We start from the raw sequence: 16,027 nt of genomic DNA, 5'->3' as shown, positions 1-16,027 counted from the left end.
ATGATTAAAGGACAATTTAACACACAAAATTACATATTCTTACATAATACAGGGCACTTAATGACTAAAGGACAGATTTAACACACAAAATTACATATTCTTACACAATACAGGTCACTTAATGACTAAAGGACAGTTTTAACACACAAAATTATATATTCTTACATAATACAGGGCACTAATGATTAAAAAACATACTTTTCTGATATGTCAATTATTACATTTTCGTTTCTTTATCACATTTTTGAATATTTGTATATACCATCATGTGACTATGTTATTGTTTATCATTGTGTTATCATTATGGGAGAAGTCGTTTTTAAGTTGGTAAAACTTGCTGACTAATCCTTTTGTCAATTTATGGCAATAAAATATGTTTGAACTAAATCTAAAAGACTTGACAATAAACAATACAAACTAATACAAATTCTTATCAACAAACATTGTTTACGTATTAATTGCTGTGTTGAATTCATAAATAAGAATTCAATATATTTATTTGTTTAGAATTGATCGACCTCACTACCGTCGATGTCAGATGAGGACGGTTAATATGGATATTAGTTACTGCATAACCTATTTGTAAAGTTTCATTATAGACTCAACATGGTAGAGCTAAACCCCACTGGGCATACATTGACAGAAAGGAGAGGATCTTGATTCGTAATATTCTAAATTAAAAGGGAATATATATTTTGATGTTTAATATTTTATAAAATTTAAATCTAAAATCAAATTTTATCTTCTTAAACGAAAGAAAAATTTCTGTGACATTTTTTGTTCAGAACATATTGCCTACATCTCCCTCGAGTTACTTAATACGGAAGTATTGGTAATTGATAGTGGTCATTCACTAGCTTCCGGAAACAAACATCCGGTATAACAGCGCTACCACGCCCACAAAAAGTGTTAAGGTCAAAGTTCGGGTCAAGTAAGATTGTTCATTTTTTCTTCTTAGATGTCTTGGTGGTTTGTATGAATGGCTGTAGGCGGTCCCAGACAGTTCCGTACTGGAGACAGCGCCAGGCCGGAGATGATACAAGACTTCAGTGGCTGCTCGGACACCAGCCTGTACTCCCCCAGACATATATCCGTCCCATTCGGTAGCGCTCTCAGACCCGGCAAAATGTAATCTGAAAGCAAGACGTAAAAATATAGGATTATCAGATTTTCAGAAATCAGTTTTTATTTGATTGATATATGCCAAATAACTATGGCGTATTTATGTGAGTTAGGAAATCTTTGAATTCGAAAATGACGAACCCTGATTGCTTCCCTTTATTTGACGACACGCTGTATTTCCTGTGCTGTCAAACAAGTTTAACAAAAATCAACAATCAAAACAATAGTTACCTCCCTTGCGGCTCACGGAGACCGGAAGCGAAGTTCCTCATTGCTCCGGTACTAACTGCTGCCACACATCCCCTCAATATACAGCTCTTTGCTCCAGTCCTTCTCAAAGTAATCGAGACAGTTTTCCGCTTCCGGGCCGAAAAACCATGTCAACGACTTCAGTACTGCTGTTTGTCTCACCTTAGCCTAAATTAATCGAAAATAAGAGTAATACCTCCATGTGACATAGAGGTCCCGGGACGTTGATTTAGCAGCGGACAACCTTCCGAAACACCTGGTCTTTTTTCTCTAATTAAACAGTCTCTTAAACACATTTTGCTCCTGGTTTGGTAGATAATAAAATAAATTACAAAGTCTATAGAATCAGTCTGTCTACTTATTATTAAATGTGTATTGCTCTTATTAAAATGACATTCAATAGACTGAGGAAATATTTAGAATATTCATGACATTTTCAACACACTTATGAAGCGCTAAAATTTTCAAAAGTAACAAAATTATCTAATAATTGGATAATGGTTGACCATTGCCTATTTATTGTACATGTACCAGATACATTGTAGATACACAGTATCGTGGTTTGACGTCATTTCCGGTCCAACATACGACACCTGCTTAGTTTTTACTCACATCCTGTCTCCCCCATTGTATCGCCTGATCTCCTGACAAAAATGACACAAGCGCAGGACTTCCTCTGGGAGATGTGGCATCGAACACAATAGAAAGTGGGCCTACGTCACATCCGGTTACGTCACTGGGCCCGCCATACGTAACGGCCTCTCCTGACTGACCATTAGACCTCCAAAACGCCTGTATATTAGAAAGATTGTTATATAATACAGTATTGTTCTCCAGACCCAAGTGTATGGGCTTGATTTCCTCATTTTGTCCAATCCCGTCCAAGTGTTAGTACAGTCGAGTGTAGACTAAAGGTTACACAAAGTGCATTCCGAGTGCACTCTGTTTGGACTTGGAGCGCACTCCAAGTTTACCTGGAGTTCTATCGGGCTCCAATTCTACCTGGGTCCACATGTATCGCATGTACCTGTAACCAAGTACATATATACTCCTATACATTTAGACTATCTAAGCAACCAACTGTAAGTCATATAGATTTTGGCGACAATAGTATCACAGGATACAGAATCCTAAAGTCAGAACAATGCCAGGATATCAATTTAATGCTAGATACCTCTGCTCCTAATAAGGCCTTGGTATTATGATACTTTGGTGTTAATATAAACCAAATCTGTTGCGGGGTTCACACGGTATGACGTTGATTCGGTGGGAGACATCACACATTGTGTTCTATGCAGTAGGGGTCAGAATCGGAATTTGACCTATACACCTTGACCGATGACCCCCAAAATATAATCGGGTGTTGAACTTAATGTAATGGTGCAAATATGAGTTCTCAAGATATAACATTAAATTCGAAATGGGCGTCCCGTACTGAAGGGTTAAAAGATTATCTTTTGAGCATTGAAACTTACCAAAAAAACAACCAGAATATGAGCAGCTGCATAACGTTATGTTAAGCTACTTTTACGCGAGCATGGACAAAATCAGTTCAGTGAGTATCAAGATATACATGTTTGTCACTGAATGGAACGGCACGCGCCAGGCCTGGGCGAATGGACATTGGTACACTTAAAACCCACCATTAAATGTCGGGGGCTTAAAAAGGTTCATTAATATAAGAACATATTTTATTGTCGTCATCATGGAGATCTCATCGGCAAATATCCTAAATTACCAGGGCCGCGGTGGCCAAGTGGTTAAGGTGTCCCGACATTATATAACTAGCCCTCCACCTCTGGGTCACGAGTTCGAAACCCACGTGGGACAGTTGCCTGGTACTGACCGTAGGCTGGTGGTTTTTCTATGGGTACTCCGGCTTTTCTCCCCGTCCTTAAATCACCCTGGGTGTAAAAAGGACGTTAACAAAATATGCCAAAACCAAGCATTCTAAATTACCTTCGTATACGTTGTAATAACTTTAATATAGTTTCCGAAAGGCATCCACTTCTCTATCTCTCGCCGCTCCATTGACAACTGCGGCTCGAAATGTATTCTCCCTGTAAAATTCAACATAAGATTATATAAATATCTGTAAATATGATCTGTCGTCGCTCTATTGGCAAATGTGGCTCAAAATATATTCTACCTGTAAAATTTAACGTTAGTTTATATAGTATAAATATCTGTTGATATGATCTCTCGTCATTCCATTGGTGAATGTGGCTCAAAATGTATTCTCCCTATAAAATTCAACATTAGATTACATATGATAAATATCTGTAAATATGATATTAATCATAAAGCACTACCAGTGTAAGAGCAGTGTCATAACTTCCCCCTACAATTTGCTGTCTCTACTACTCACTTGTAAGCATTGGAGGCACGGCCATCACTGCTCGCTTACAACACACTGTCAGTCCGTTCTTGCATTTAAGTTGAACACATCGCTCACTCTGAAAAAATGTCCGCAGATACATTAAAAACTTTTGAAACTAGAACACTAACAGGTCAGAAAAGGACCCGTATTCTGGCAATATATTCCCCGTAATCATCTTAACGGCATCTGCCCATATAGCCGAAGTTGATGGTTGACATTTGTCCTTGACCTTTGATCCGATGACATTTACCTTTGGTCAGAAGACTTCTTGTTTAAAACATCATTTCAAAGTGTCATATCAAAATGTTCATCAGTGAAAAGGCAACAAATTTGTTTGATCATGTCATAACAAATTGTTTATCAGTGAAGAGATGTAAAATTTGGCCTTGAACTTTGGCTTCCGACCTGATGACCTTGACCTTTGGTCAGAAGACTCCTTGTTTAATTATGAAATACAAATGTACTTTGCTTCATCATGTCATAAAATGTTATCAGTGATTTTGACCTTGACTTCTAATCTGATTACTTTGGCCTTTGCTCAGTAAATCCCTTGTAACTTTGCTTTATGTCATAACAAAATGTTTATCAGTAAAAAGATGCAAAATTTGACCTTGATCCTGATGAATTTTTAGCTGAGTGTATTTTTGTGAACGAAATATCAAGTTTTATGTCAATCGGTCAATAAATACTAGAGTTATAGACAGAGGTAACATTTGTTGACGGACAGACAGACAGACAAAGTGGTTACTATAGGGCACCCTATCTTCGATACAGGCCCTAATTATAAAGCTTTTACACACAAAAAAAGGGGGATGTCTTTGTGGAATAACTCATACACTCAAACGTATACAGGACCCTGATTTACCTGTATGACCGCCTCAACAGGATGATCTAACAACACATTTTCTGTGCCGACTTTCTCCGCTAAAATCTTTGAAATCTGCTGGGTTCCACCCTGTAAGTGAAGATAAATAGTCACCTGGGGATGGATGGCATAAATGAACCAGAAAACGGTTTTTTGAATATAATTTTAAATTTAAAAATAAACCGCAGATTTAACTTTTACTGTTGTCATCATAAGCTTTGTATGATGGATTTAATATTATTTTTTTTAATTGTTGATGAAATCAAATATGAACAAATTACCTTGACCTTCAAACCCTGAGCGGCATCTTCGTTTGCCTCAACAAGGGTCATTAGGCCGCCAGCTGATGCCACCAAACTGAGGAAGTAAAGCGTCGACATCTGAGACGGTTCCATGGTAACGGTCGTACGAATGGCGGCCGCAATTGTCTCGTAAGCACCTAAAGGTAAACACAAAGTTGGTCCCCTTTCTGCATGTTGCTACACACTGTGATCATTGTTAATCTGTTAATAATTGTACCTGCTATCGCTTTCGCATGATTCGTAAGTGGCGACTAATTTGGAATATTTTCTCTTCTTTCTAAACAATTATTCTATATAATCCTAACCCACTGACGTTGCCTCAATGTTTGCCTATATGGTCCATGTGAGGAATTCTTTGAATCCTCTCCAATGGCCGAGTCTTTAAACTGACAGTTACTTAATACTCCTGCTTAACTCAGTATTATGGGAATGGGACGACTTATTTGCCGGTTGCAGTATAATATGTCCTGCTGGGTTTATTTGGCAGTATGCTTCAGTGAGATAGCACTATAAAGTCGGCATCAGTTCCGTGCTATCACACAGAGACAAACACGAACATACCGCAGCATCCAAAGTTTCTACTTCTGCGTTGTTAGTATAATATGACCGGGTTGGGTGTCCTGCTGAGTATTTTCGGATGTATGCTTCAGTGAGGTAACACTGTAAAGACGGCATCAGTTTCATGCTATTACAAGGAGACTAACATAAACATACCACAACCTTCCAAAACGCACTATATGTATGCAGCTTGCTTATAAAGGAGGCCGTCCTTAAATGACCATAGCTGACCAGTGACGTTAGCAACATAACACAAATCCTACACACTAAGATGGAGTTACGGCCCCTGTAAGTATATACTTAACGATATATACGGTTTCATTAGGAAACGGGAAAAAGGGATTATCTGACGATTTCAATGTTTGGAAATGCGTATGTTGTTACAAGGATAAATATTATCGAAAGACAAGAACGGGGAAATATGGTTGAACAACTGACTTCTCGTACTTCAACTGGTTACCAGAGTTCTTTCCTCAACTGGTTACCGGGGTTTCGTTCTGTACTGTTTAGCGTCCTATCAACAGTTTTGCTGATTTGAGGACGGCTCCCCAGTGTACCAGATGCATTCGTGTTGTGAATGTGTGCGTGTTTTTGGGAAGCTTTGGTATGTTCATGTATGTCTGTATCGATGGATACATTAGAAGAAAAAGTATTTAGAAAAAGGACAAAAGATTAGACCCAAAATTTAGTCGCGTCTTACGATCATTCAATGGAGGTAAAGAACGCTTGTCTAAAACAGCACGGTTTTTAACGTAATTAAACGGTCGAGGGCCCTCAGTAGTAGGTACAATTCTTACGTTTTACCTGCAAGGTTACCAGGGAAACCTAAAGGGTAGATAACATTTATTTTACATGTATAAGGTATGCTTCTTAAAGCTTAGTTGGATTGTGAATACAAGAAAATGTACTACATTTGTAACACATGATAAATTTCACTAAAGCATCCAAATGTTTGTTTGTTTTACATACCATGCGTCCATAATGATTCCTTCAGGAAGGTCTCTAAACTTTTGGTGTCCCATTCCTCGCCTCTACTGCAATTATACGGGTCTCTGTGGTCGATCTCCTTTTGGAGTCTCTCTACCTGGTTCGTAGAAACATGCAATACATTTTATATTTAGAATATTTATCAATGTATTTTATTAGTTAGTCATACTTTACGTAAATGGGTTGGTTACCTTTAACCATCGCAGCAGATAATGTTATTACAGAAAAGGGGAAGATGATAAAGCCATTGTGACATAGAATTGGAAAATACTAGTAGTTCCTAAGTCAATAGAAACATTTGGTTTAGGTTCAGTATTGTTTAACGTCCTATAACAGCTAATTTCGTTTATGGACGACCTCCCTTGTGTGCTGACTTCGGGCGAACGAGTTGTCCTATTCCGAAGAATGCTTAGCGCTGAGAAAGATATATACTCATATATAAAATGGTTATTGCACTTCTTCAAAGCTATAGTAAAGTAGAAATAAAATGCTTCTAACCTTCATAATGAAGAATTGTAGGTCAATAAGGGCGATGAGTGAAAGTGACGGGATATCGGACTTGTAGCTTTTGACCTGTGCACTCTCAACCTGCATAACCTTTGTCCCCGTGGTGAACTGTGGGTAGGTTTCCAGTTCGAGTTCCTTCAACAAATTCATGATGTCTTTCTGCGATCTGTATATATAAATAAAAATTCCATCATACTAACTTTAAATCTCTTTAACGCTGTAACGTTAACGCAGTAAATTAACATTTTTTGATAGTAATATCATTGCGTCCCTGTCACTTGTTGGGGAACCTTTATTTTTTTGTGCGATATAAAGTCAGACGTGACCGATGGATGGTATTGGTATTCCTGGTGGTTCTGTTGTTACCACCTCTCATTTTGAAGAGTGTCATCTATTTGTTAATCTAGGAGACCAATATCGGGTGCCTTGTCGAATATATAACTTTCTTCTGTTCCTTTTACTTTTGAAACATAGAAGGAATCAGCATTTTATTTTTATTTTTTTTTTTTTTTTTTTTCAAAAAGATATTATTGAATTAATTCAATGGGTATACCGTATTTGGCTACAGGCTATGACTACATAAGTTATCTCCCTTCCTTTATATTTTGTGAGAATCTTTCTGGGCCTTGTTTTCGCTGACATCCCTCGGTGTCTCCCCTAGCAACTCGTCCCCATATGACCTTAATTGATTTTTTTCAGGGCGTTAAATGATAAACAAACGTGACTTGATTTGGATAAGTACGGACGTACCTGGACACCCACTGTCCGCCCAGGTCCCAGTAGTCTGTGCCGTCTTTACCCTGGAGAGGCAGGGTCAGTGTTCGTCCGCCTACCCGATCTGGGGAGAAAACAGTTATATATCGTACAACATGTTGAGAATAGGCCTATAGTTATCAGCGACAAAATCATGTCATTTAATGGCGAGAGTTTTCAGCACCGGTAGTCCAGCGTTATCCATTGACTTTCAACGATTTGGTTTGTTTTTGTTTAACGTCCTATTAACAGCCAGGGTTATTTAAGGACGTGCCAGGTTTTGGAGGTGGAGGAAAGCCGTTTTACCCGGAGAAAAACCACCGGCCTACAGTCAGTACATGGCAACTGCCCGACGTAGGTTTCGAACTCGCAACCCAGAGGTGGGGGGCTAGTGATAAAGTGTCGGGACATCTTAACCACTCGGCCACCGCGGCCCCATGACTTTCAACGAAAATCCCATCATGTTACAACTTTAATAGTATGGATTATGGAGTTATAAAAAAAAACATCCTGCCAACTCTGGGGTTCGAACTGTTGACTCCCTAGGCATGGATCGTACCGTGATATACGTAATGTATAACAAATATGAGCTATGCAGGTGAAATATAGTATCTCTTCACAGACTTACAGGTGTATGACTAAATTTACAAGCGTACATTTTCATACAATTGTTTAAACAAATTTATTTGCATATGTTTTTTATATAACTTATATAGATAAATAAATATTCATCACTATTATTATTCTTTATGAGAAACTGATGTGAGTAGTCCTTTTCCGAGTACTATGTGTTCTGCACGTTTAATTTCCCCCGATGGGCCCCCGGCTACAATGTTTACACTAATCCGATATACGCTTTAAAAACAAACGCCTGTCCTACCTTAGTAGTCACAATGAAGACCTGATCAATGTGTCAATTTGTTAGTAATTTTTACTCCTGGACAAACAATCACTGGTCAAACCGTTATAAATACAATATATTGTATTTCAATATCCTTAATACATTTCGTACTTTCACATTCATTTTAGATTGTCTTACCTTTCGCCTCCAGAACACATACTTCCAATGACGGGTCCTTTTTGTAGAGGTGATATGCCGCAGATAAACCAGATATCCCTCCGCCAACAATGGCCACATCTACATGTTTCTCCATCCGCAAAATCGGTGAAGAAATATAGAACAAGATTCTACTATAAAAAATATTGAACCTTGAAGCATTATGTGTATCACGAGTTTTCACTTCCGGTTTAAAGGTCACTATTCCTGAGAGGTACAGTGAGGGGATTTAATTGTTGTTGTTTTTTTTTTGTTTTTTTCTTAATATAAATTAATATAAATTATAAATAAGACAGAAACAGTATTTCCCGTAAGAAGTTGGTAGCAGTGTAAAAAGGTGATACAGAAAAAAAAGTTTTATCTTTAATGATCTGTAGCTCTGAATTTTAAAATATCGTGAAATTTTGTTGAATGTTTAATTATGATACCGAGACTTGTATCTTAACAGATATTTCATGTTTTGTGTAATTCTAAGGCAGTCCTCAATAATATAATTATTAATTTACAGGCATGCGGAACAATATATAACGATCCCAATTGGTAAATAATGTTGAACTATTATATACGATTGGGGATAATTGTTGCATACTTATAGAGCTTGTTATTAACAAGAGTTATTTCCCTTACCATAACTAAGAAACTGGGCACCACAGCTGAACAACATGTACTATCATGAAACCTGAATTGTTCATTCTAAAAATGATGAGGCGAATCAAATGTTAAGATACATGTAGCATACACAGCAGCGCTTCGGCATAAGATAGAGCAAACACGAGAAGATAATAAAAAAAAAACACGGAAAAAATAAGAAAAATCGACATGTAAATAAAACCATTATAGTAATTTAAATCAATAAAAAGGGCAAATTAATAAAAAAAAAAAAAAGTAAACACCACTAGGACCATGTACCCCGGAAGGGTATGCGTCTTCTGCTTTATCGACGACACCCTAAAAATGAGATTTTAGATGGTGACTACGGAACCACTTGTCATATAACCAAGCACCAAACACGCCCGTCTTTATTTCGAACAAGAAAATAGAATATTTCTTAAAGATATCATGATGTGGATCATAAACTTTCTCGGTGGTCTTCATCAAACGGCATCTGTCTAAACCATGTGTTGTTAATTTTGGCATTGGTAGTCCGAAGGAAATCGTGATAATGGCAACAGGTCCTTGAATATATAAACATCGTAGTTGATGGAAGAGGGCTGCTACTATCTAGAAATGGAAAAATACGTACAGCCAGTTGAATGTGCAGTGTTGAACACAAAATGGCGCTATGAGCAACAACACTGCCACCAAGTAAGCAGCGAAGACTATCTTGATGAGTTAATCTTGACGGATGTGAAGAGAAACTCTGGCTCGGAAAAGAGCATGACAATCACAACAATAGTGACAAATGGGCAACAGAACATTTATCGTTTCTTTTGAATCAGTCGCCTCCTACTTTTGCCTGTAATGGACACCACATCAGTCGCCTCCTACTATTGCCTGTAATGGATACCACGTCAGTCGCCTCCTACTATTGCCTGTAATGGATACCACGTCAGTCGCCTCCTACTATTGCCTGTAATGGATACCACGTCAGTCGCCTCCTACTATTGCCTGTAATAGATACCACGTCAGTCGCCCTCTACATGGATACCACATCAGTCGCCTCCTACTATTGCCTGTTGTAGATACCACATTAGTCGCCTCCTGCGATGGCGTACCGGAAGGTAACCCCGGTCTTTTTCTTCTTAATGAAACGGGCCACACTAGAAATGAAATAACTAGTTGTTGAGTGTGAACATCAAAATGCGCTATGAGCAACACCGCCTTCGAGCTAAGAGAGCAAACAGAGAGTTTAAAAAAAGACGAAATAAGAAAATCCTTGTAACCAAACAAAACAACATAACAATAAAAAAAAGTTACTTTGACAGCCCAATTGTGTGTCACAGACCAATGGATTGGGAAATACTCGGCCCACTTATATACAACCAACACCGTCTTATTCGAATGAACAGTCTAAGTCTTATCTACTCCGTCGTGGCTTACAAAAGGGCATCGGCAACCAGTTGTTAATTGATGAGTAGTCGACCCATCTGATGGACCTATATACACCTAGATTGCACGCGTACTGAATGCACATGTAGCCTGATTTGCGGTTTGTGAAACAATGCGAGAGCACATCCAGTACAGGAGACTTTTATTTTTACTTCTTAGGAACTCACCACATCAGTCGCCTCCTACTATTGCATGTAATGGACACCACATCAGTCGCCTCCTACTATTGCCTGTAATGGACACCATATCAGTCGCCTCCTACTATTGCCTGTTGTGGATACCTCATAAGTCGCCTCCTATTGCCTGTAGTGGACACCACATCAGTCGCCTCCTACTATTGCCTGTTGTGGATACCACATCAGTCGCCTCCTATTGCCTGTAGTGGACACCACATCAGTCGCCTCCTACTATTGCCTGTAATGGATACTACGTAAGTTGCCTCCTTCTATGGCCTTTTGCGGCAAGGAACAGGTATGGACTGAGCCAGCAAACTTGAAAGCAAAATCGCTGCTTAGATATATCACTGCGCAAAGACCAGATTGAAGCGAAGGACATCACGACAGAGGAACTCTTACACAAAGCTGGATATGAAGTGTTGATATTCGAAATGGTGCCGTAATTATTCATTAAAAAGATTCACTACAATGGTGCTACTTCTCACATTTTTTCTTCTGGATCTTTATACAATCAATCAATCAATTTATTTGTTTCTTAAAGTGTTATATATCACAATTTACAACTAAATATTTACATTTACACTGCAGCCCCACTATATAACTCTACCAAGCTCACTTGGAAGTTATGAGTCCATAACTTCCAAATCTTTATTATGACGTCATTATTATAGTGACGTCATAATTGTCACGTCGGCGATAACGAAAGATGGCTGTTGAAAAGGCTGTTCCGTCTTTGACGATACTAATTTGTTCATTCATCGTCGGAGCAAAATTCCTGGATATAGTCTTTAAAAATCGTTGTCAAATGTAAATATAACCATTGAACTGCTTTGGAAGTTATGGGCTGATGAATGCCAACTGGACGCTAGCGCGCTTCATTAAATTTGCTTTTGTCCAGTTGGCATTCATCAGCCCATAACTTCCAACTGAAAGCAGTTCAATGCTTAAATATATTATAGTAATATAGTAACAAACCATAAAACATAGTTTAATACCGGGGATCACTCATCTCCACCATAATCAAACATGTAATATGGATATTCTAAAATAACTGTTACAATTAAGGATTGTACCTCATTTTCACTGTATACGGTAGTATGCCTACAGTTGGCATCGACCATTTTATATGGTTATTGCGATAAATGTTCGTTACCAACTGCGGGCATACTACCGTATACTCAGTCAAAATGAGATACAATATTAATATTTACATCAAGTGTTGAAATACCCTTTTTCACTGCGTATATGCTTATTTATTCGCAGTCAGACATTACTTAAAACTGAAGAAAGGGAAAGATATCAATATGAAGTAATGTATAAAAAAATAAATATATATACATAAATATATATTATGCTTTCTTTTCAAAATGGCGCCGTCTAGTTGACGTAACGTCACAAAGAGACGACGTAATAAATTATGTTACCGATTCACGCGCTTATTAATCCGCTGAGCCTTTTTACATTGCGTATACGTTAATGTATTCGCTGTCAGAATTAACTAAGCTGATCATCAGTATTAATTTCAGAAATTCCATCCAATTTAATTCTGAGTTTATCTAATGACTAGGGACCCGTATGTAAATTTATACCAGTATTGTTCAGTTTTCCTCTAAGAGTACATGGATCTCTGAAATTATATCGCATTTGTACTTTTCTATTTCACAGTCACTAAAAGAATAAATAAAATTGACGTTTATTGCATTTTAATGCCTTTATTTCTGTTCGTATCCAATTAAATATATTCTATAACGAGCATGGACATTAACCCCGGGAGTCTCGCACTGGTGTCTTAATTATATGAAGAATTACAAAACAAGTGACGACCTAATGTAATCTAATGATCCCGTCCCGAATCCTACACATGAGTCTGACCCGCTGTTTAGTTATGTCATAGTCACGTGTGACATTTATCCGGATTCTGCTGTAAAATTGTTTAATTGATAGTTCTGTAATGGTTACGAGTTGTAATTATCCGGAATCCGCAGTTGTTTCATTGTTTAGTTATTTGTTTGTCACGTGTCAAAATTGTCCAGATTGAACCATTGTTCTTTTTTATGTGTTCCCCCATCGTTCTGCCCTTAACCCTACGTCAGACGAAATTATGACTTTAACCCTTGGGTAAAGTGTATACAGGGTTCGAGTCCGAGTGCAACATTTATGGGTTTTATTCTAATTAAATCTACGAAGTTTGTTATCTAGCTAGCGACGTTTTCATAGAAAATAAAAGTTAAACTCTTAAAACACACTTACTAGGCATGTAGATATTTTCGTGGTTGCTAGGGATGGGATAAATCTGGTAGAAAAAGACAGCTGGCACGCGCTGTGATGCTGCCCGCAATAGCGTAATGGCATTTTATGTAGCGTGACAAAGTCGCAAATTGATGACGTCATCGATTTTGACATACATTTCATGAGACATTGATGATGACGCGATGAAAAGGTTTTACAACATATTTCTATTTGTAGCTTTTAAGTACGCGGGGAAAATAATCAAACATGAGTATTGACAAGCCTCGTGCTGGCCAGCCAAACTCTTACACTCGCGTTCTGAAACCCTTGTCCACAGAACAGTCCAGTGTAAAATTCTGTTAATCCTGATTTGGTGCGGATGATGAAAAACGATGATAATACTGTTCTATGCACGGGTTCAGGGTCAAACTAGGTTGGTCTAGCATATCTACTGAGGATGACAGTGAAATGGAGAGTGTTAGGGGCGGGGTGGGGGGGGGGGGGGGGGGGGGTTAAACTGGTCAATAAACCAGATTTAACCAAAATAGAGCTTCTACATCCGTGGAGCATTTGGAATCTTTATCAAGTCCCTTCCTAACGCCTTATTATGCAATATTTCACTTTTGGTCAAAGTGTTAAGCTTACGACTGAGTACTATGGCTTCTTTTACAAGATCGGGACATGTACTAAAACACTCAAAATTGGAACTTAGTACAATGCAAAGATACCGCATTGATAGGGTTACTTCACTGAACCATACTGCCGAAGACACCCTGCAGGACACCCCACCCGGTCACATTATACTGACGACGGGCGAACTATTTCGGAGGCTGCATGCGACAAGCGCGAAACTGATACCGACTGCAGTGCTACTTCCCTGAAGAATACTACTGAGGACAGTGAGCCTTTAAATGTTTTAGGCCCTGATAACATGGTAAGATCAATTTAGATATTGAAGGCCCAGGGAGCATTAAAGATTTTAAATGTTGAAGGCCCGTATAACATGTTATGATCAAGTTTATGTTGAAGGCTCGGATAACATGTTTAAGATAAATTTAAATGTTGAAGACCCAGAAAGGCCAAAATGGTAACTTCTACAGTATAGAGTAAGATTATTTAAAACATAAATGTTTAATTAACTTTCAAATGTAACGCCTGGTAATTTTACATACTATTTAACTATCCTGGTCAGCATGATGAAAACACTAATAATATATATATACCTCAAATGTACAGTCAGGTGACCTGTTAATGTATATTTTATGGGAACCTGGATCCATCTGAAGTGGAGTCAGATTTCCAGTTCTCGTTATCGCCAGATCCGGGTGATTTTATAGTGGTGTGGATATCACATTATTTAGTACAGGCGACACAATAAACATGTACTTTATAATGAAATATAATCACACGAGGATTCACTTTAAATAAAATCTACACCTGAAAGAATTCAATATGGCTGTGTTCCGGCTGTTATTGTTAAGAGGTTTACTCATCAAATACGTCACTTCCGGAATTATGTCTTGGAAAATATTGCATATACAGTACGTGTCCACTGTACTATAAGTAATAAACATTTTCAGTTGAAATGCGATAGGCAGTTAAGCTAGAAAGTCTTTTTATTTAAGAAAATATACTGATGGGATGAACATACAAATATTGTATTCGGGTGGTCGGATGGCACAGTGGTAACACACTTGCCTTCCACCCAGGCGGCCGGGGTTCGATTCCCCGATCGGACGTGAAAAGGTATGGTAGTCACCTGTCCGACCACGTGGGAACTCTGGTTTCCTTCCACAGTAAGACCCCACGCGCGCTTCCATCCGGGCCAATTAGCGTGTTAATATAAGTTGATAAAGTTGTTTCGCCATTGTTGTTACATACAATTATTTAACAGTCGATGGAGAAAATGCATTAATTCTTTAATCTGTCAAACGGTACTGATATATTTCCTGTGCCATACATACCATATGGAAGTTTACTTGTGTCGTTCATTCTATCAATTCGATTAGTCTCGAAAGTGTCAAATAAATCGATACACCTGAATTTGTAATAAAGACATGTTTAGTCGGGGAGTATCTACACACAGCAACTTTAGATTTTCGTCTTTTCGCATTCCGGTTGGCATATGCAAATGAATATTCTTGAAGTTGAAGACAATGGCATTGACGTGCATGAAATTCGAATAAATATTCCATCTAATTCGAATGATTTATATACTACATACATAATGTATCTTTTTGTCGTTTTCACACAAGAAAAAATACTGATGCCAATCGCGTAATTAAAATTTACGGGCTTTTTTATTGCAAACAATTAAATGCCGAACAAACCTGGCGACAATTTTGCTCTATCCTGTTTTAGACGATTACTGACCGTCCAGACACATCACAGCACTTTGACACCATAACCGCTACATAAAGCTCGGGTCAGGTCTAACCCAGTGAGATAGTGTTTCCACCACCAACCCTACCTGTACACACCTGGTCATAAAATTATTCCCGAATAAAAAAAAATACGAAAATAAAAATACCAAATTGAATTGAATTTGAGCCAAGGTAAATAATTTGCCGTCTCCTTTATTAGTTTGCAATGTAAAGCGTCCTATTAACTCGGATTTATCAGTCGATCCCCTGATGTACGATGTATATTGGGTTTCGGATGTGGCCGACCATAAAGGTATATAGCTGATAATATAAAGCATTCACAAGATTTTTAAATGTAATGTAGCCTCCTTATGGACGGGTTCATACTCCATGAAGGATTCCAGGTGATGAGGAGAGAGAAGGGGTAGGA

At 38.1% G+C, this 16,027-nt stretch overlaps 1 protein-coding gene across 1 annotated transcript; it reads right to left on the bottom strand.

Moving 5' to 3' along the window:
* Nucleotides 1-780: 780 nt before the first annotated feature.
* On the bottom strand, nucleotides 781-8,958 carry LOC117315592 (probable flavin-containing monoamine oxidase A). Its single transcript, XM_033869854.1, is given in 12 exon segments — nucleotides 781-1,133; nucleotides 1,354-1,419; nucleotides 1,421-1,539; nucleotides 1,984-2,163; nucleotides 3,331-3,431; nucleotides 3,740-3,827; nucleotides 4,617-4,706; nucleotides 4,898-5,055; nucleotides 6,446-6,560; nucleotides 6,962-7,136; nucleotides 7,721-7,808; nucleotides 8,763-8,958. Coding segments are annotated over 12 exon segments (1,575 nt in total). The 5' UTR covers nucleotides 8,878-8,958; the 3' UTR covers nucleotides 781-853.
* Nucleotides 8,959-16,027: the final 7,069 nt, after the last annotated feature.

The sequence above is a fragment of the Pecten maximus genome, chromosome 17 (assembly GCF_902652985.1).
Source record: "Pecten maximus chromosome 17, xPecMax1.1, whole genome shotgun sequence".
NCBI lineage: Eukaryota > Metazoa > Mollusca > Bivalvia > Pectinida > Pectinidae > Pecten > Pecten maximus.
Note: the sequence above shows the minus strand (reverse complement) of the source record. Positions and strands in the feature narration are given on the sequence as shown.